The sequence below is a fragment of the Rana temporaria genome, chromosome 2 (genome assembly GCF_905171775.1).
Source record: "Rana temporaria chromosome 2, aRanTem1.1, whole genome shotgun sequence".
Lineage (NCBI taxonomy): Eukaryota > Metazoa > Chordata > Amphibia > Anura > Ranidae > Rana > Rana temporaria.
The window spans coordinates 36,023,289-36,046,148 of record NC_053490.1 but is presented as its reverse complement, the minus strand read 5'-3'; the positions used below and the strand labels follow the sequence as shown (position 1 = coordinate 36,046,148).

The following is a 22,860-nucleotide window of genomic DNA, read 5'->3' as shown; positions in this document are numbered from 1 at the left end:
AAAGTGAGGGGAACTTGTTACCAGAGCAATGTGAGGAAACTTCTAGGCCCCCCCAAACACCAAGGACCCCTGGGCAGTTCTCAGAGGTGCCTGTGTATTAAGACAGCCTAATGCCTCATACACACGATCCGAATATCGTACGACGGATCGTATGACTTTTTTCGCGTAATAGTCGCAAGTAAAATGAAATACGTTATTAACCACTTCAATACAGGGCTTTTATACACACCTCCATACCGGGCCTATTCTGGCACTTCTCTCCTACATGTACAAATCATAATTTTTTTGCTAGAAAATTATGCAATACCCCCAAACATTACATATGTTTTTTTAGCAGACACCCTAGGGAATAAAACGACGGTCATTGCAACGTTTTATCTTGTACGGTATTTGCGCAATAATTTTTCAAACGCCTTTTTTGGGGAAAAAAATTGTTTCATGAATTAAAAAAAATAACAAAACAGTAAAGTTAGCCCAATTTTTTTGTAAAATATGAAAGATTAGGTTACACCGAGTAAATAGATACCTAACATGTCACGCTTTAAAATTGCGCACACTCATGGAATGGCGCCAAACTTCGGTACTTAAAAATCTCCATAGGCAAGGCTTTGAATTTTTTTTACAGGTTACCAGTTTAGATTTACAGAGGAGATCTAGTGCTAGAATTGTTGCTGGCACTCTAACGCACGCGGCGATACCTCACATATGTGGTTTAAACGGCGTTTACATATGTCGGCGGGACTGGCGTGTGTGTTCGCTTCTGCGCGCGAGCTACCGGGGACAGGGGCATTTTAATTTATTTTTATTATTATTATTTATTTATTTTACATATTTATTTATTTTTTTACACTTTTTTTATTTCTTTTTTATTTTTTTATTACTTTTATTCCTATTACAAGGAATGTAAACATCCCTTGTAATAGGAATGTGTGTGACAGGTACTCTTTATGGAGAGATGCGGGGACAATAAGAGCCCACATCTCTCCTCCAGGCTGGAAATCATGAGATCGGTGAAAAAAATTCACTGATCTCATGAATAATGTGGCTTACAGGCGCAATCGCGGCTTTGTTTGCTTACAGGACTTGGGCGTGACGTCATCACATCGCGCCCGGGTCCTCCGACGGTCATAGAGATGACTGGTGACCATCTGGTCACCAGTCATCTCTATACTTCCTGCCAGCGCCGGACGATTCTTTCTCCGGGCCCCCGATGGCACGGGAGAGCCCGGAGAAGCACCGGATGGCGGCGGGAGGGGGGATGTCCCCTCTCGCCGCCTGTAAGAACGATCTAGCGGCGGAACCGCCGCTATGATCGTTCTTACGTTGTGCAGAATCGCTGGCACAAGAGATAGATATCTGGATGATGCCTCTTGCTGCAGGCATCATTCAGATATCCCCCTTCAAAGTCCAGGAGGTCATATGATGTCCACTCTGGATGGTAGAGACACTTTGTGGACGTCATATGACGGTGGCTGGTATGGAAGTGGTTAAAGTCAAATTCTCGTACGGCAGAAAAAAATAATCGGAAGTGATGTCATGTGTTGTGTTGTAATGTATTTTCGGACGACAACTATACTGACTAAACGAAAATCATACGATCTGACATCCTACGAAGAAAATTTTCGTGCTTGTCCGATCGAATAATATCGGATGGACTGTCGTGATCGGCTCTTGAAAGTAGTGTACACTCGATCCGAAAATCGTACGATTCTTCCTCGGACGATCGTTTTCGTCCGATATTCGGATCGTGTGTACAGGCCATTAGGAAGGGGCCAGTAAATGACATATCCACCGGCACTTCCCCCGCTCTCAGTGTCCTAACAGTAACACATCTCTCTCTATGTTCCACCAGAGGAAGACAGGCAGCACTGCTTTCAGATGCATCCAGCAGCTGAAAACCGACAGGAGGGAGAGAAATCGGCTTTCAGCTGCTAGATGGATCGTTTCTGTATTTGTTATACCGCACCGATCTGCCTCCCTGTCCGGGCCCCTGTGTGTGCGGGCCCCGTCAGGGCCTCCATCAGGAATTATGGGGCCCCTTACACAGCTTCAGGCACGGGCCCCTTGGAGCAGAGAACCAGGGGGTGCTGCCGCCTGAAATTGAGAACCGGGGGGGCTGCCGCGAATTGAGAAGCGGAGGGGGGGCCCTTTACAAAGAAAAAAAGAAAGAAAGAAAAATATATATGAAAAATGGGGGGTAGCCATCCGGGGCCCTGGGGACCTCTGGGCCCTTTAATAAAAAAAAAGAAATAAAAAATATATATAAAAAATATATGTTTATTTTTTTAAAAAGGGGGTTGCCATCTGCGGCCCTGGGGATCTCTGGGCCCTTTAATAAAAAAATAAATAAATATATATGTATGTATGTATGTATGTATGTATGTGTGTATATATATATATATATATATATATAAAGAAATTACAAAAAAAGGGGGGGTTGCCATCCGGGACCTCTGGGGCCCTTTAATAAAAATAAAAAAAAATAAACCTCTGGTCCCTTTAATAAAAAAATAAATAAAAAAAAATATATAAAAAAAATGAAATAAACATTTATAAGAAAAAAAGGGGGGGGGTGCCATCTGGGGACCTCTGGGCCCTTTAAAAAAAGTGATATATATATATATATATATAAATAAATATATATGAAAAATAAAAAAATCAATATATATATATATAAAGTAAAAGAAATCAAATAATATAAAAAAAAATGTTTTTATAAAAAAAAGGGGGGTTGCCATCTGGGGACCTCTGGGCCATTTAATAATATATAAAAAAAAATATATATATATATATATATATATATATATATATATATATATATATATATATATATATATGTATATTTGTGTGTGTGTGTGTGTATATATATATATATATATATATATATATATAAATGTTTTTTTTTCTATAACAAAAAGGGGGGTTGTCATCCGGGGCCCTGGGGATCTCCGGGCCTCTAAATATATTATATATACAAAAATAAAAAAATCAACATTCATAAAAAATATATATATATATAAGGGCCAGATTCACGTAGATCCGCTCGATCTACCTGATTTAAGATCCGCTCCGGCAAGTTTGAGAGGCAAGTGGGTAATTCACAAACCACTTACCTCCAAACTTGCGGCGGCGGATCGTAAATCCCCCAGCGGAATTCAAATTCCGCAGCTAGGGGGAGTGTACTATTTAAATCAGGCGCGTTCCCACGCCGATTTAAATGAGAATGCGCCGTCTGCGGAATTTCCCGGCGTGCATTGCTCCCACTGACGTCGCTAGGACGTCAGTGGTTTCGACGCTTACGTAAACGACGTCCATCCGTATTCGAGAACTTACGCAAACGACGTTAAAATCGCAATTCGCACAGGAATTGCACTGAATTCCTCTGCACATCACATGCGATGTCTGTGAGGTGTGATTTCAGCCATACAATTTGGTTTGGTTGAAATCGCATCCTCACCAAAATGGTGCAAGACCCTTTTTTTACCCCCCGTGCCTGAATCATATTGCATGGGTGTTCATCGCACTGCATTTTGGGAGCTGTTTAGGAGTGTTGTTAAGATAACATTGACTCCCGCAGAAGATCGCATGGGCGCTGTATGATTGCAAAGCGGTGCGAGAAAATGCACAGGATTCGCTGCGCTTCTCACATCGCATAAGTGTGAACTTGGGAGATGCAGCGACCAAAGGCTGGGAGCCGTCTAGAGACATGCACTACAGAAAAATGTGTAGTTTCGTTTTCGTTTTCTTTGTTTGTTTTTTGCTTATCGGATCACTCATTATGATCGGCATTCGTTACTTCGGATCATTCATAACTTCAGATGCATTCGTATTCATTAAGTTCCATTCGTTTAGATGCGGCATTCGTTACTTTGGATGCATTTGTATTCGTTACGTTCACTAACAGTTACTTTAGCCAAATTTGAAAGGAAATTCCAATAATAATGTAAATCTAATCCCAAATTAACTGATATGGCGCAGAGACCTGAATAGAAGAATTTCCGACTTCAGCTATTTTACCTATAATCAAAAATAGCTAGATTCACAGAGAGTTTCGGCGGCGTATCAGTAGATACGCCGTCGTAACTCTGAATCTACGCCGTCGTAAATTTAAGCTTATTTTGGAAACCAGAGACGCTTAAATTAGGCTAAGATACGAGCGGCGTAAGTCTCCTACGCCGTCGTATCTTAGGTTGTATATTTACGCTGGCCGCTAGGTGGCGCTTCCGTTGTTTGCAGAGTCGAATATGCAAATGAGCAAGATACGTAGATTCACGAACGTACGTGCGTCCGTCGCAATTAGTTATGCCGTTTACGTTAGAGATACGCTGGCGTAAAGATAAAGCTGCTCCCTAGGTGGCGCTGCCCATGCAAGGTATGGACGTCGGAACAGGCCTATCTTTTTACGTCATTTGCGTAAGTCGTACGCGAATAGGGCTGGACGTAATTTACGTTCACGTCGAAGCGGCGTACTTTGGAGCAATGCACACTGGGATATGTCCAAGGACGGCGCATGCGCCGTTCGTAAAAACGTCAATCACGTCAGGTCACTAATTATTTACATAAAACACGCCCCCCTGTTCCTCATTTGAATTAGGCGCGCTTAGGCTGGCCCATTTACGCTACGCCGCCGTAACTTAGGAGGCAAGTGCTTTGTGAATGTCTGCAATAAGTTGAGGTTCACCCAAAAAATAAATTTTTAACATTACATTCAGCCGAGTTGTCCTAATGACAATCGTCAGTTTTTTTTTTTCCGTACATACCTTATTTTCACCGCCGCTTCCGGGTATGTCTTCTGCGGGACTGGGCGTTCCTATCCGATTGACAGGCTTCCAACCGTCGCATACTACGCGTCACGAGTTGCCGAAAGAAGCCGAACGTCGGTGCGCAGGCGCCGTATAGAGCCGCACCGACGTTCGGCTTCTTTCGGCAACTCGTGACGCGTAGTATGCGCCGGTCGGAAGCCTGTCAATCAGATAGGAACGCCCAGTCCCGGAGAAGACATAACCGGAAGCGGCGGTGAAATAAGGTATGTACGGGAAAAAGAAAAAAAAAACAGCCGATTATCATTAGGACAACTCGGCTGAATGTAATGTTAAAAATTTATTTTTGGGTGAACCCCCGCTTTAAAGCATTTTTTCAGGTATAGGGAAAAAGTTTAGGTTTCTCATGTTTTGCCGCTTTACTGTATTTATTGATTTCAGCGTGTAACTTATTTACAGAGTGGTGAGGGCCAGTGTGGACACCAGGAGGCCAATATAGCTGTATGCTTGTTACTTCGCCCAAAAGTAAAATGGCCGCCAAGGCACAAAGGAGAACAGGAAGTCCATGTTTTGCATATTTATTTTTAAAAGCAAACATATCAGTTCTCCAGTTTCAAAGAAATGCCTCTTTGACCCGTGTGTGTGCAGTGACCTGAGATACTTTAGTTTTGTTCGTTACTCTCATCAGCTGCCCTGAAGCAAAATGGCCGACATGGAAAAGTGAACCAGGAAGTGAACGGTTTAAACTTGTTCAGGCTGCAAGCATGGAGGACGAGGAGTGTGAAGAGTGGATAGTGGAGTCTCTCAGGCTGTGAGTGAACAATAATATACCATTACCAGATTCCACTGCATGCATACTTACTGATCAGGTGGGAGAAGCCCAGGGACTACAGATCCCAGCATGCCTTGCCAGGCAGAGGGTCACAGATAAAGACTGAATCAGATAATGGTCCCAGCAGCTCATACTGTATCTCAGTATAGAATTCTAGTGATGGACAAGTCTGCCTGGGTTCAGGTCTGGTAATCTTGTTCAGATTTTGGAGAACCTGATCTAAGGATGATGTCAGGTGACAATTCTGGCGATAGAGACAAGTCACCAGCGGCAGAATTGCTAAAGAGTCTGTCTGTCCCTATAGAATCTCCCTGTGTAGCCAAATGCAGCGAGATGTCGCTGTCCTGAACATTGATCGCTAGCGTTAGGAGCGACTTCATGCTGTCTCGGGTACGGAGGAAGCGATTCCATAGGAAGGCAGCTGGTGGTGAGTTTGACAAATCTGCAGAGTCAGCCGCCTGAATCCTCTGAAGAGTGATTCACATTCAGATAGCTCTTCAGAGGGTATTTGATAGGCATTGAGACAATGTTATGCTCCCTCCTCGCTGTCTGATCTAATCCTGTAAATGCTGCACCACCATGCTACAGTTGCCTGCATTGCATACCCCATAGCAGTGTTTCTCAACTCCAGTCCTCAAGGTGCCCCAACATGTCATGTTTTCAGGATTTCCCTCAGATGAAACAGCTGTGGTAATTTCTAAAGCAGGCCATACACAGTCGAATTTCGAACAAATTTTATTTTCAAAATCAAAGTTTGTGTGTTTTTTTTTTTTCTTTTTTGATCCCATGATGCCACCATTGATTTTCGAAATTCGGCCGACCAAAACTTTCATGTTGCCGGGAATATTCGTTTCTCTCCGGGGATTTTCTTTTCTTGCACATTTTTTTTTTTTCTATTACATTTCTTGGACGAGTCTCCCATCATTGATCAGAAAATCGGTCGTTTTTCTGAAAATTTCCAACAAGTCGGATTTCTCAAATTTGTTTGCCGCACGAAAATCGGCTGTTGCTGCAGCCCACTAACGGTGCGAAATTTGTACGAAAATTCCTTGATACGATTTTCGAAAGAAAATTCTTTCGAAATTCGTATCGTGTATGGCCGGTAAGGATGAGCTCCAGCGTGTTCGCCAGGAAGTCGGCACCCGCTTTGCGCTAATCACAGCCAGGCAGACATTTCCCGATCTCTGCAGCCGAGCATTGGGAAATGTCTTCCTGGCTGTGATTAGCGCAGCGCGGGTGCCGACTTCCTGGCGGGCTCCGCACGTGTTCTATGCGAACACGCCGGAGCTCATCCTTAATGGCCGGCTTTAGGCACTGAAACTGATCAAGTCACCTGTGCAAAATAATGGAAAGCCTGAAAACCTGACCTGCTGGGGCACCTTGAGGACTGGAGTTGAGAAACACTGCCCCATAGGCTTGCATGGGTCATGTTTGGTGGCAGGAATTCAAGTGCAACATGCAGTTGAATTTTTGCCACAGGATCACAGCCACAACATGTGTACAGCCCTGAGCAGCTGCATTTCAGTGTTCTGGCAGGCAGTCAGGGGGCTATAAAACCTTGGCTCAACCGTACCCACTTCTGGGAGACTGCGCTGCGACACTGTCCCTCGGAAACGCGCCTAATTTAAATGGTCCCCGCCCCATTTGAATTAGGCGGGCTTGCGCCGGACGTCTTTACGTTACTCCGACGCAAGTTTACACTCAAGTGCTTTGTGAATCAAGCACTTACGAGGAAAACTTGCGGCGGTGTAACTTAAAGACGATACGTTACGCCGCCGCGGATCTTTATGAATCTGGCACTATATGCTTTTCTGCAGCTTCTTCATTGAGGTCTATTGAACCAAAAATGCACTTTCTTTTTTTTTTTTAAAGCAAAAGGTCCCTGACCCTTTCCAAAAATGCAGCGGCTGAAAAAACATAGATGTGAACGTGTCTTATCGAAAACCATTTTAAATGGACTGTAGTGCTTTTCTGCAAAAAGCATAAAAAAAAAGGTGTAAACCTATGTGGGACTGCAGTCTGGGAAAATAAAAAAATCAGCAGCTACAAATACTGTAGCCGCTGACTTAATATAACGACACTTACCTGTCCACACTTACCTGTTCGTCAATTGACTTCGAGTGCAGGTGTCGGTGTTCTATCGATTTGTGCCCTTCGTCAAAAAGTGCCCGCGCATGCGCGGAACGGAAGGCCACTCCAACTGATTTGGTGATCAAGGGGAAAGGGAATAGCTGCTCCAGGTGGGAACCCAGATGAATATCCTCCGTTGCAGACAACTCAGGTACAGGCAATGCACTCGGCAAAGCAGGAACAGGAAGATTGTCTCTGGACAGCCGCACTCTGAACAAATTGTAGCCTTTTATTGAAAGAAGGACAGCACTACAAGTCACAGCAAAATAAAACCTGACTGACGCGTTTCGCACTGAAACTGGTGCTTAGTCATAGCTATGAGTAATACCTAGAAAATAAAATGACTTCCCTGTCATCCACTTTCTGTCTTTGCTGCTTTCTTTCAGGTACAAGGATTTACACGATTTTGAACTTCAAGATCCGACTAGAGTCATTGAATGGATTGGTGAGAAAAGTAGGTGACTGTTGTGTTACTTAACCACTTCAATGCCGGACTCCCCCCCCCCCCCCCCTTCTGCCCAGGACAATTTTCAGCTTTCAGCGCTGCTGCACTTTGACAATTTCTCGGTCATGCTACACTGTACCCAAACTAATGCCGCGTACACACGGTCGGAATTTCCGATGGGAGCTCTTCATTGGATATTCCGACCGTTTGTATGCCCCATCTGACTTTTTCCGTCAGAAATGTAATTTCCGACGGACTTGGAGAACATGAAAAGTTTCCGATCGGAAAATCAGTTTGTCTGTATGGAATTCTGACGGGAAAAAAAAAACACATGCTCGGAAGAATTGAACTTCATTTTTCTCAGCTCGTCGCAGTGTTGTACGTCACCGCGTTCTTGACGGTCGGAATTTGGTGTGATCGTGTGTATGCAAGACAGCTTGAGCAGAATTCCGTCAGAAAAACTATCCAAATTTATTCAGACGGGGAAAAGCGCTGTGTACAGGGCATAAATGTTATTTTCTTCCCACAAATGGAGCTTTCTTTTGGTGGCATTTGATCACCTCTGCGGTTTTTATTTTTTGCTAAGCAAAGTAAAGACCACATTTAAAAAAAAATATATATATTTTTTTTATTTGTTTCGTTTATGAAGTTTAGTTTTCTCCTTCACTGATGGCCACTGATGTGTAGAATTAATGGGCACCAATAGGCGTTACTGATATGCGGCACTGACAAGCGGCTGTGATGGGCACTGACAGGCAGTACTAATTTGTACTGACAGGTGTAACTGTAGGGCACTGATATGGGCACTATGGGTACCTACAGCCGTTTCTGAGTGGCACCTTTTTGGCAGCTGTGGTGGCACATCTGATGGGGCTGTGCTGATTATCAGCACAGACTCCTCCCCCCCCCCCCCCCCCCCCCCCTCTGATCAGCTCTCCCTGTCAGCGCAAACCGAGGAATGACGTTTATCGGCACTTCCTGGTTCACGCGTTGATCAGCTGTGATTGGTCACAGCTGATTACGTGTTGAGGAGCCTCCATCAGAGGCTCCATACTACGATCGAAGATGCAGTGTGTCAGACTGGCACAAAGCACCTCCGATCGCTGCGGACGTCATAAGACCCGTCCAATCAGGATAACTGAACCACCGTCCGGCCGTCATTCTGCTATAGCCCGGGCGGGAAGTGGTTAATGCAGACCTAACCTTTGAGTATTAGGCTCGATTCACACCTATGCATGTAGCTTTTTAGCATTTTTTGCAGTGCTTTTTGCGGTGCTTGCTGCGTTTTCTTAAATGCTTTTTACAGCGATTTGCATGTTGCGTTTTTAAATTTTTATTTTTTTATTTTTTTTACATCAATTAATTTTTTTTTACATTTTCTTTAACAACCAGCTATAAACAGGTGTAAAAAAAAAAAGCAAAAACGCGGTACTTGCGTTTTTGGATGCGAGTCCATTGAATTCTATTACATGCAAAATGCTGCTTTTTGCGGGGAAAAAAAGTCCCCGACCCTTTCCAAAAACGCAGAGGCACAAAAAAGCATTGATGTGAACATGTTCCATAGGAACCCATGTTAAAAAATTTCCCTGCTTTTCTGCAAAATGCACCAAAAAACGCATTAGGCCCCTTTCACATTGAGGAGTTTTTCAGGCAGTACAGCGCTAAAAATAGCACTGCTATCCTGCCTGAAAAACTCCTTCACTGCAGACTCAATGTGAAAGCCCGAGGGCTTTCACACTGAGGCGATGCGCTGGCGGGAGACAAAAAAATCTCTTGTCAGCAGCATCTTTGGAGCGGTGAGAGGAGCGGCATGTATACCGCTCCTTCACCGCTCCTTCCCATTGAAAACATAGGGAAACCGCGGCAATACCGCCCGCAATGCGCCTCTATAGAGGCGCATTGCGGTATTAACCCTTTATCGGCCGCTAGCGGGGTTAATACTGCACCGCTAGCGGCTGATTCCCGCGGCAATCCCGGCGGTATAGCGCCGCTATTTTTTGCGGCGTTATACCGCCACCGCAGCTCCCGCCAGTCTGAAAGGGGCCTTAGTGTGAATCGAGCCTTACATCGGACCTATCTTTTTTCATTCCAGTTTAAAGTTAGAGCTAGAACCCTGTCAGGTTTTTTTTATTTATTTATTTATTTTTTTATTGCTATCTGTGCCTCTTATGTGATAGAATTAAGCAGTGACAGGTTCTCTTTAAGGAGACATCTGCAGTCTTATGCTGGCCATACACCTATAGATTACCTGCAGATTTTCTATGGTTAGATGAAAAAGTGGAACAGATTCCTCCATCTACGCTGAACTGTGTGGATAGAAAAATCTCCCACTGGGCCAAGCTTCCATATATTGCTAGTTGGCCCCGTTGGCTCTCACAATACCTGAACATTCTGATTGGGTGCAGGCATTGTTTATTGTTGAGAGCCAGCGGGGCTGACTAGCAAGATATGGAAGCTTGGCCCAGTGGGAGATTCTTCCGTCCACACAGTTCAGCGTAGATGGAGGAATCTGTTCCACTTTTTCCATCTGACCATAGAAAATCTGCAGATAATCTATAGGTGTATGGCCAGCGTTGGACCCCTGATGTGTTTCCCCTGCATTGTGCTGAAACAGATCGAGGATAAATAGTCCCAGATCTGCTTTTCTACTTGGCTACAGGCCATGGGGATCCGACAGCAGATGTTCTGGTGACAACTATCAAAGATGGAAACTCCTCGCTTGTTGGGGATTTCCCTGTTCTTTTTGTTGTTCCTGCAGGGCTGGATGCGCAGGAAAATCTTCCCTGCAGGACCGTAGTTTTATATCCTTAATACTCTGTCCAAAGCGGAGAAAATGGGTTGACAAATTTGCTTGGAATCTAGGAGCCAGCTAAAAAAGTTAGGAGCCAGAAAACGCGCCCCGTCCCGACGAGCTTGCGCGCAGAAGCGAACACATACGTGAGCAGCTACCGCATATGTAAACGGTGTTCAAACCACACATGTGAGGTATCGCCGCGATTGGTAGAGCGAGAGCAATAATTCTAGCCCTAGGCCTCCTCTGTAACTCAAAACATGCAACCTGTAGATTTTTTTAAACGTCGCCTATGAAGATTTTAAAGGGTAAAAGTTTGTCGGCATTCCACGAGCGGACGCAATTTTGAAGCGTGACATGTTGGGTATGAATTTACTCGGCGTGATATTATCTTTCATAGTATTAAAACAAAATGGGGATAACTTTTACTGTTGTCTTATTTTTTAATTGAAAAAAGTGTATTTTTTTTCCCAAAAAAAGTGCGCTTGTAAGACCGCTGCGCAAATACGGCGTGAGAGAAAGTATTGCAACGATCGCCATTTTATTCTCTAAGGTGTTAGAATAAAAAATATATATAATGTTTGGGGGTTCTAATTAGAGAGAAGAAGATGGCAGTGAAAATAGTAAAAAATTACATTAGAATTGCTGTTTAACTTGTAATGCTTAACTTGTAATACCAACGGCCACCACCAGATGGCGCCAGCTTACACATCTGGTGGTAATAACTTGTAATACCAACGGCTCACCACCAGATGGCGCCGGCTCTGGGTTACACTGTACATACCCTTTAACTTCCTCTTGTCTTTCTGGCCATTTTTCTCATGCTGTACCACATGTCTCTAACAACAATTAGTACATCCTAGCATCTTTCTATTATAGCTAAACGTTTATTATGTTCTCTTGCACATTTGCAGGTATTTGTGTAGCCGGCTATGATGGCACTAAAACAAATGAAATCCTACAGCTGCTTGTTCCACAAAAATTGCAAGTAAAAGAAAACCAGGTAAGTTGCACATTTTCATTATTGGCATCGCCATGGCCTTGTGGGGTCCCCTCTTCAGTTCCCAGCAGAGACATTTGTCCATTCTCGCTGTGTTTGCTGCCTCCTCCTACAGACCTACACCATGAGAACCAGCATACCTCCCAACATTTTGAGATGGGAACAAGGGACACCTATTAGTAGGATTATGCAGGCATAGGACACACCCCCTGCCACGCCTCCTTAAGACCCCTTTCACACTGAAGCGTTTTACAGCGTTTTAGCGTTAAAAATAGCGATATTAAACCGCTCATAAAACGCTCTCCATGCATCTCAATAGACCCTTTCACACTGAGTCCTGCAAGCGGCATCTTTGGAGCAGCTTTTGGGCGCTGAAATAATCGCTCCAAAAACGCCCCTCTCCATTGAAATTAATTGAAAGCGCTGTAAAAACGCCTCACCCTTTCACACTGAGGCACTGCAAAAACACCCTAAAACGTTAGGGTCTTAGCGGTGCTTTACCAGCACATTGGGATTGCAGATGAGGCTTCGCTCGAAAAATGCCCCAGTGTGAAAGGGGCCTTAACCACTTAAGCCCCGGACCAAAATGCAGCTAAAGGCCCAGGCCAGGTTTTGCGATTCGGCACTGCGTCGCTTTAACAGACAATTGCGTGGTCGTGCGACGTGGCTCCCAAAAAAAATTGACATCCCTTTTTTCCCACAAATGGAGCTTTCTTTTGGTGGTATTTGATCACCTCTGCGGTTTTTATTTTTTGCGCTATAAACAAAAATAAAGCGACAGTTTTGAAAAAAAATGCAATATTTTTTACTTTTTGCTATAATAAATATCCCCCAAAAATATATAAAAAAACTTTATTTTTTTCCTCAGTTTAGGCCGATACGTATTCTTCTACATATTTTTGGTAAAAAAAATCGCAATAAGCGTTTATCGGTTGGTTTGCGCAAAATTTATAGCGTTTACAAAATAGGGGATAGTTTTATTGCATTTTTATTACATTTTTTTTTTTTTTTTTTTACTACTAATGGCGGCGATCAGCCTTTTTTTTTTTTTTTTTTATTATTATTTATTTATTTACTTTTTCGTGACCGACATTATGGCGGACACTTCGGACAATTTTGACACATTTTTGGGACCATTGTCATTTTCACAGCAAAAAATGCATTTAAATTGCATTGTTTGTTGTGAAAATGACAGTTGCAGTTTGGGAGTTAACCACAAGGGGGCACTGAAGGAGTTATGTTTCACCTAGTGTGTGTTTACAACTGTAGGGGGGTGTGGCTGTAGGTCCGATGTCATCGATTGTGTCTCCCTATAAAAGGGATGACATGATCGATGCAGCCGCCACAGTGAAGAACGGGGAAGCGGTGTTTACATACGGCTCTCCTCGTTCTTCAGCTCCGGGGAGCGATCGCGGGGGGGGTGGCTAGAAACGAATAGCCGCCCCCTCATCCCGGATCGCTCCCAGACGATTTCTGACCGCCGTATGTACCGGGGGGGGGGGTGTCCGATCGGACCCCCGACCCACGTCTAGGCAGGGACGTACGGGTACGCCCATCTGCCTGTATGTGCCATTCTGTGGACGTATATGTACATGCGGCGGTCGTTAAGTGGTTAAGGAGCATTATACAAAAAATAAACCCACAAGTGCTTTTTTTTTTTTCCTACCTCTACCATTCCTTTATATTGGCTTTTGAAATTTTACAAATGCAGCAATTTAGAATATGAATGAAGGGTTTAGCGCTGGGAAACACTTTTTGAAAGATAAAAAGTGCATTTTAGATACATCCCTATAGATCAGACCAAAATGAGGGACAAATGATGAGGAAGGTGAGACAGAGGGACCAAATCGGGGACAGTTGGGAGCTATGAACCAGTCATGTTGCGGCTTCTGAAGTCTAAGCATTTAGTCCAAAATTCTAATTCTGCATTAAATGGGTTGTAAAGGTAAAAAATGTTTCCCTAAATAGCTTCCTTTACCTTAGTGTAGTCCTCCTTCACTTACCTCATCCTTCCATTTTGCTTTTAAATGTCCTCATTTCTTCTGAGAAATCCTCACTTCCTGTTCTTCTGTCTGTAACTCCACACAGTAATGCAAGGCTTTTTCCCTGGTGTGGAGAAAGCTTCTTGAGGGGGCGAGCAGGAGTGTCAAGACGCCCACTAACACACAGCTCCTTTCTCTATCTGCAAAGTAGAGAGTGTCCTGACCCTCCTGCTCACCCCCTCCCCCCTCAAGAGACTTTCTCCACACCAGGGAGAAAGCCTTGCATTATGGCGTTGAGTTACAGACAGAAGAACAGGAAGTGAGTATTTCTCAGAAGAAATAAGGACATTTAAAAGCAAAAACGAAGGATGAGGTAAGTGAAGGAGGACTGCACTAAGGTAAAGGAAGCTATTAAGGGATTTTTTTTTTTTTTTTACCTTTACAACCCCTTTAAACATGTTATGGTCACCCTCCTTATTTAACTTTACTTGGTTTTGATTAGGGTTGCACCGATACCGTTTTTTAGTACCGATGCTTTTTTTTAAGTAGTCGCCGATACTTTTTTAATGTTTTGTGACAGTGGCACTAATATGCAGCACTAAAGAGGCGTGGACTGTGTCGGTATTTTTTTTTTTTTAATCTTTTTTACAATTTACTTTTTGACAATTTTTTATTCTTGTGTGTTTTTTCACCTTTTAAATATTTATTACAGTTCTTTTATTTGTTATTTGGGGGGGCTTTGGTGAGAAGTCGGTGAATCAGACCCCTGACATCTCCCCTTTGAGACACAGACGAAGATAATAAGGACACAGGCTGAAGGCTTTTAGTTATATTTTTACATGGTTACATTGGACATTGATTCCCCCCCCCCCCCCCCATTATAATTTCCCTTCCCTGCACCCCCACAATCTCACATTGCAATTTACAATTCCTCTGCATCTCCCCTCCCCCAAGGAGGGTCTCTCGCCTCTCCCCTGGCGACCATCACTCCGTCCAGCAAACTATCGCCTGTTACCAGGCCAATCGGGGAGAGCACGCCGTGTGATGACGTCACTTTGTCCAGGAAGGGGAGCGAGCTGGACTTGTCCTGCAGTGGGGAAGGGAGGGGAAGCGGGGCAGACCGAGAACCAACCATTCATGTTCTCCCTCCTCAGAGGTCACCTCCCCTTTTCCAGTGTTGTCACTTGACTCCACTCAAAGCCCAGAAACCTGGTGCTGCAGGAAATCCCTCCCTTCACAGGACAGGAAGTGAGGAGAAATCTCCACATTGGGTACACACTAATGGGTAGATTCAAGTAGGGGCGCGCTAATTTGCGGCGGCATAGCCTAGCGTGTTTACACTACGCCGCCTTAAGTAAGAGAGGCAAGTACATGATTCTCAAAGCGCTTGCCTCCTTACTTAGGGCGGCGTAGTGTAAACGCGGCGGGCGTAAGGGCGCCTAATTCAAATGTGTCTGAGGGGGGCGTGTTTAATGGCAATGAGGCTTGACCTCACGTTTTTGACGTTTTCTGGCTACTGCGCATGCGCCGGGCGCCTACATTTCCCAGTGCGCATTGCGGCTAAGTACGCCGTATGGGCCTATTGATTTCGATGGGGACGTAAACGGCGTAAATCCCGATTCGCGGACGACTTACGCAAACGACGTAAAAATTTCGAATTTCGCGACGGGAACGGCGGCCATACTTAACATTCCACTAGGGCCTAGCTCTAACTTTTCGCGGCCTATCTCTTAAGCAAACGGCGTAAAAGTACTGCATCGGCCGGGCGTACGTTCGTGAATCGGCGTATCCCCTCATTTACATAATCTACGCCGACCGCAATGGAAGCGCCACCTAGCGGCCATCCGAAAAATTGCAATCTAAGATAGGACGGCGCAAGCCGTCGTATCTTAGATATGTTTAAGCGTATCTCTGAGCATACGTTTAAACATAGGTCGGCGTAGATTCTGAGTTAGGTCGGCTTATCTACAGATAAGTCGGCCTAACTCTTACTGAATCTACCTATATGACTAAAATCTCTGCGTTCTGTTGTCTATTATAGGTGATGGTGGAAGTTGTGGACAATGTATATGATGGAAGTAACATGCTGGACCAGAGTCGGGCCCCTCACACACATAAATACATTCAAGGGGCCCCTCACTCCTATCTATCTATTGCTACGCCAGTGATCTCCACTAGCTTCTGCCTACCGTCCTGAGCAGCTGCATAGTAAAAACAGGAGGTCACTTACTCAGCACAGGTGCCATTCAGGAAATATTTTGTGTTTGGTCAATGAATGCAAAGCTTTCTCTGATTGGACGAGGTGGAAAGGCAGGTGGAGAGGCACCTTGTCCAATCGGAGAACTTTGTAATAACTGAGGCCTCGTACACACGACGGGACATGTCCGATGCCGGATTTTGGTCTGAAGGCTGTACACACCATCAGACCAAATTTCCCGCGGACAGCGAACGCGGTGACGTGGCCGCGCCGCGGCGATGTGCGCGACCCTGGAAGGTCAATGCTTCCACGCATGCGTCAAATCACTTTGACGCATGCGAGGGCTTTCGGCCGAGCGGACATGTCCGATGAGTCGTACAGACGACCGAACATGTCCGACGGACAGGCTTCCAGCGGACATGTTTCTTAGCATGCTAAGAAACATTTGTCCGCTGGAAACCTGTCCGATCCGCCAGAAAATTGTCCGGTCGGCCGTACACACCACCGAACATGTCTGCTGAAACTGGTCCGACGGACCAGTTTCAGCAGACATGTTCGGTTGTGTGTACAAGGCCTGAGAGTGCGAAATGTTGTCTGAATGGTGACCACCTGTGTTTACTGAAGCAGCGGCGCAGCCGCTCAGCGCGAGACCCTGAAGCTAAAGGAGATTGTTGCAGAGATTGATCCAGGGGGATCCCACATGTATGGCACATACATATTTATATTGGTCCAAGCTGTATCAATGTAAATGTGTAAAAACAAAAAAATAGCCATACTTAAACTATTTTTTTTTTAATTACTCCGGCTATAATTTCCTGTTCATTCTAGAGTACACTTGAACCCACTTGGTCATCTTTGTGTGAATGATGGGGAAGCACTTAGTACATAGGCCACAGACCATCTTAGTTTGTTTATATTGCTGTCATTTCAGGTCTGTCCTGCTCACCATGTGACCTTCCTGTCTGCTATTGTTCTCTCCTGCTCGCTGGCTATTTTCCAGCCTGTTAATTTCCAGAAATTCCCTTTCACTCTTTTGCTTTCCAGGGTTTGTGTCCCGAGAGAGATCTGAAGGTGGAACATGGCGGATTCTCACAGTATCCTGTGTACAGCTTGAAACATGTCCCCAAGCACAGGTATTATTGCTTAACCCCTTCATGACCAGAGGTCGTTGACACCTAGATGTTCAAAACAAATTTAGTGGCATCTATTAACTTTATAAGAACACTGACCATCTAATCTGCCTATCTAAAGCAGGTCATAGACAGTTCAAATTCTTGCTGAACCGGTGTTGTGAAGAGAAAGGTCCCCCGTCAAATAATGCCCGCCCCGCCCTGCACTGCGCAGCCGCAGCGCTTGCACAGTACGAAGCACTACCGAGCCGTCGAAAGGCGCCTGTGCACAGCAGACGACTTTGTGCCACTCGCTTCTGATGCTCGTGCAACTCTGCAAGGGGCGGATATATAGCCAGATTCAGAGAGAGTTACGCCGGCGTATCAGTAGAATCAGAATCCGCGCCGTCGTAAGTTTAAGTGTATTCTCAAACTGAGATACACTTAAACCTAGCTAAGATACAAACTGAAATACACTTAAACCTAGCTAAGATGCGCCGTCGTATCTTAGGGTGCGATTTTTCAGCTGGCCGCTAGGTGGCGCTTCCGTTGAGTTCGGCGTAGAATATGTAAATGCCTAGATACGCACGTACGTGCGACCCGTCGCAGTAAAGATACGCCGTTTACGTAAGACGATTCCCGGTGTAAAGTTAGTCGAACAAATAGCTGGCCTAGTCCATGTTAAGTATGGCCGTCGTTCCCGCGCCGAAATTTGAAAATTTTACGTCGTTTGCGTAAGTCGTTCGTGAATGGGGCTGGACGTAATTTACGTTCACGTCGAAACCAATACGTCCATGCGGCGTACTTTGGAGCAATGCACACTGGGATATGTACACAGACGGCGCATGCGCCGTTCGTAAAAAAACGTCAATCACGTCGGGTCACCAAACATTAACATAAAACACACCCCCCCATCCTCATTTGAATTAGGCGTGCTTACGCCAGCCCCATTTAAGCTACGCCGCCATAAGTTAGGAGGCAAGTGCTTTGTGAATACAGTACTTGCCTCTCTGACTTAAGGCGGCGTAGCGTAAATACGATACGCTACGCCGCCTTAAAGATGTGGCTCCCTACCTGAATCTAGCTAATAATGTTGATTAAAGCGTGTGCGGGGCAGATGCCTACAGAAGAGGCCGTATTTAATAATGATGGGCTGAGCTGATAAATTGGGGGATGGATTTCTCAATAAACTACACAGGCTTCTCAATAATACATCCGCCCCTTTGAGAAATCCACCCCCATCGTATGAGCTCTGCCCATCATACAATACAGCCTCTTCTGTATGCATCTGCCCCTTGCAGAGTTCAATGAATAATACCCCAGTCCCTTGCAGAGTTCAATGAATAATACCCCAGTCCCTTGCAGAGTTCAATGAATAATACCCCAGTCCCTTGCAGAGTTGCACGAGCATCGGGAGCGTGTGGCACAATGTCGTCTTCATTGCGCAGGCAAAATTCTGCTTGTCTTGCAAAACGCTCTCAAACCAAGTTACTCTCAAACCAAGGTTTTACTGTATATCCATAAAATGAAATATGGCTCCTGTCTTTATAAAATCAAATAAACATAAAACATTTTATCTTGATGGCTGTACAGGATTGTTTGCTCAGGAATCTGGACTGGTTCCTGATCTCAGCCCTTCCTGTTATTAAGCTCCATTTCCCTTCTCTTTATATTTTCACATTCAGGGGTAGTCGGTCACAGACCCGGTGTTCTATTACTGCATGTGCATTGGAGGGAATGGTCAGCCCAAGCAGACATTTTAGCCTTTCGTGGGGCCATTCCACATACTCAGAATTTGATATAAATAACATGTTAAAGGGTAACACCAGCCAATATATATATATCATTTTTTTTTTTCTTTATTTTGGATCAAGAATGGAAGATTCAAAACTTCTATTGGACTTTTACTGCTGTTTGTGTCTTAAGGTTGTAAGCAGAACAGCAATTGAGTGTAAATCTCCCTAATGGGAACTTGCGGGACATTTTAAAGGAGTTGTAAAGGCAGAAGGTTTTTTATCTTCATGCATTAAGATAAAAAACCTTCTGTGTGCAGCATCCTCCCTCAGCACCCCCCAAATACCTACCTGAGCTCCTTCTCTCTCCAGCGATTGTCCACGATCCCCTCAGCCATCCAGTACATTCCTCCTGATTGGCTGAGACAGAGCATCGGCACTATTGGCTCACGTGGTTGTCAATCAAAGTCAGCCAATCAGGGGAGAGAGGGGTGGGGCCAGGTTGGGGCTCCACGCTCTGGCTCAGCTTGGGTGACCCCTGTAGCTGGCTGAGGGGCACTTAAAGGAGGGAGGGGCCAGGAACAGCAAAGAGGGACCCAAGAAGAGGAGGATCCGGGCTTCTCTGTGCAAAACCAACTGCACAAAGAGGTAAGTATAAAATTAAATCAGTCTGTCTGGTTCTATAGGTTACATAATCATGGGCGAGGCTACTGACGACAGTTGTCCAGAACACCGTCATTGACACCCTCCACAAGGAGGGTAAGTCGCAAAACGTCATTGCTAAAGAAGATGGCTGTTCAGAGTGGTGTATCCAAGCATATTAAAGAGGAAGTAAACCATGATGGGTTTTACTTCCTCTTTGTTTCCCTGCAAAGGTAAAGCATAATGGGCTACTATGCATCCCATAGTATACCATTATGTGTAACTTACCTGAAACCGAAGCCTGCGATGTCACCGCTGTCCCCTCTTCCACGAAGCGTCCATCTTCCTTCTGGGTGTTGCGGCTCTGGCGCTGTGATTGGCCGGAGCTGCTATGACCACTCCCGTGCATGCACACGGAAGCCGCCAATCGCATCATGCGCCGTAGACATCGGCGCCCTTCTCATTTTTAAATATTTTCTAAACCGTAGAGGTTTGGAGATATTTATTGCACCTACAGGTAAGCCTTAATCTAGGCTTACTTTAGGTAAAATTGGTTGTAACGGGTTTACAACCACTTTGATGGAAAGTTTAGTTCTACGTTTAATTCTAGAGCACTTCATGCTTCCCCCTCTGCTGACCTGCTTTTTTGGAAATGCCGATTTCATTTTCCAGCAGGAATTGGCACCTGCCCACACTGCCAAAAGTACCAAATCCTGGTTTAATGATCATGGTATCGCTGTGCTTGATTGGCCAGCCACCTTGCCTGACCTAAACCCCAAAGAGAATCTGCGGGGAATTGTCAAGAGGAAGATGAGACACCAGACCCAACAATACAGTTGAGCTGAAGGCAACCTGCGCTTCCATAACACCTCAGCAGTGCCACAGGCTGATCTCCTCCATGCCACTCCGCATTGATGCAGTAATTCATGCAAAAGGCGCCCCGACCAAGTATTGAGTGCATTAATATAATACTGTACTTGGACATTTCAGTAAGCCAACATTTCTGTATTGAAAATCCCTTTTTTTTCTTTTTTTTATTGGTCTTATGTAATATTTAAATTTTCGGAGATACTGAATCTTGGGTTTTCACTAGCTATCATGGCTACTGATAAATAATAAATCCTTATTATATAATGTGAATCGTATTCATAACCAGTGAAAAAAAAATACAATGGTGAATAAAGACCTCAAATATGCAGCATAGTTACATAGTTAGTCAGGTTGAAAAAAGACACAAGTCCATCCAGTTCAACCACAAAAAACAAAACAAAAAAAAAAAAAACACAGTACGATCCCATACACCCAACTCCATACCCACAGTTGATCCAGAGGAAGGCAAAAAATCCCAGCGGAGCATGATCCAATTTGCTACAGCAGAGGAAAAAAATTCCTTCCTGATCCCCCGAGAGGCAATCGGATTTTCCCTGGATCAACTTTACCTACAAATCTTAGTACTCAGTTATATTCTGTACATTTAGGAAAGAATCCAGGCCTTTCTTAAAGCAATCTACTGAGCTGGCCAGAACCACCTCTGGAGGGAGTCTGTTCCACATTTTCACAGCTCTTACTGTGAAGAAACCTTTCCGTATTTGGAGATGAAATCTCTTTTCCTCTAGATGTAAAGAGTGCCCCCTTGTCCTCAGTGTTGACCGTAAAGTGAATAACTCAACACCAAGTTCACTGTATGGACCTCTTATATATTTGTACATGGTGATCATATCCCCCCTAATTCTCCTCTTCTCAAGAGTGAATAAATTCAGTTCCTCTAATCTTTCCTCATAGCTGAGCTCCTCCATGCCTCTTATCAGTTTGGTTGCTCTTCTCTGCACTTTCTCCAGTTCTCCTATATCCTTTTTGAGAACTGGTGCCCAAAACTGAACTGCATATTCCAGATGAGGTCTTACTAATGATTTGTACATGGGCAAAATTATATCTCTCTCTCTGGAGTCCATACCTCTCAATACAAGAAAGGACTTTGCTCGCTTTGGAAACCGCAGCTTGGCATTGCATGTTATTATTGAGCTTATGATCTACCAAAACCCCCAGATCCTTCTCCACTACAGATCCCCCCAGTTGTACTCCCCCTAGTATGTATGATGCATGCATATTCTTAGCCCCCAAGTGCATAACTTTACATTTATCAACATTAAACCTCATCTGCCACTCAGTCGCCCAATCAGACAGAGCATTGAGGTCGGCTTGTAAATTGGAGACATCCTGCAAGGACGTTATTCCACTGCATAGCTTGGTGTCATCTGCAAAGACAGAAATTTTACTTTTGATCTCATATGATACGTCAATGCGACTAAATTCAAACGATATGAACCAATTGCTTACTGGGCGCTTAAACCCCCTCCCAGGCCAATTTCCAGCTTTCAGCGCTGTCACTCTAAAGCCTGGTACACACAATTGGATTTTCCGCGGACAAAGCGTAGGACTTTTGTCCGAAGGGTGTAGGCCATGAACTTGTCTTGCAAAGAATTGTCGGCCAACAAACCCAAAACTACATGTTTTTTCAGCTCTTTAGCGCCACCCTTTTGGCAACTTCTGCTAATGTTGTGTTATGGTGAGCATTGCTTTGGAGCATGCGTGTTTGTACTTTTGTATTTTTTTCCGAAGGACTTCCGTACACGCGATCGGATAATCCAACAATACACATTTGTTGTCGGAAAATTTGAAAGCATGCTATCCAACATTTGTTGTTGGAAAATCCGACAATTGTCCGATGGAGCATACAAATGGTCGGATTTTCCGACAACAGCCTGTCATCACACAATTCCCGTTGGATAATCCGATCGTGTGTATGAGGCTTTTGAATGACAATTACATGGTTATGCAACGCTGTACCCAAATTACATTTTTATAATTTTTTTTCACACAAATCAAGCTTTCTTTTGGTGGTATTTAATTAATGCTGGATTTTAAATTTTTTGCTAAAAAAAATGAAAGGCCGAAATACATTTTTTTTTTTTTTTTTTTTTTTTTTTAATATATAAAGTTTCACAGTTTTTGTTATAAAATATTGCAAACAGGTAATTCTCCTTCACTGATGTGCGCTGATGAGGCTGCACTGATGAGAGGTGGAATGCATTATGGGAAGATGTCGTATCATATATATATATTTTTTTTTTCTGTAAACACACACCAATGTAGTGCATTTGTGTGAACTGAACCAATAGGACATAAGGCAATGCAGCCAAAAGCTGCTGGTAAGAATAAGCCCCGTACACACAGTCGAA

The 22,860-nt window shown here is 44.3% G+C and overlaps 1 protein-coding gene across 1 annotated transcript in view; it reads left to right on the top strand.

Annotated features, from left to right (window-relative positions):
• The first annotated feature begins 5,357 nt into the window (after nt 1-5,357).
• The window catches only part of WDR73 (WD repeat domain 73), a 38,652-nt gene continuing 21,149 nt past the window's right edge, over nt 5,358-22,860 (top strand). The window contains exons 1-4 of the mRNA XM_040340058.1: nt 5,358-5,571; nt 8,109-8,176; nt 11,873-11,961; nt 17,182-17,270. Of these exons, the coding sequence (XP_040195992.1) occupies nt 5,525-5,571; nt 8,109-8,176; nt 11,873-11,961; nt 17,182-17,270 (293 nt within the window). The 5' untranslated portion in view covers nt 5,358-5,524. The remainder of the gene's footprint in view (nt 5,572-8,108; nt 8,177-11,872; nt 11,962-17,181; nt 17,271-22,860) is intronic.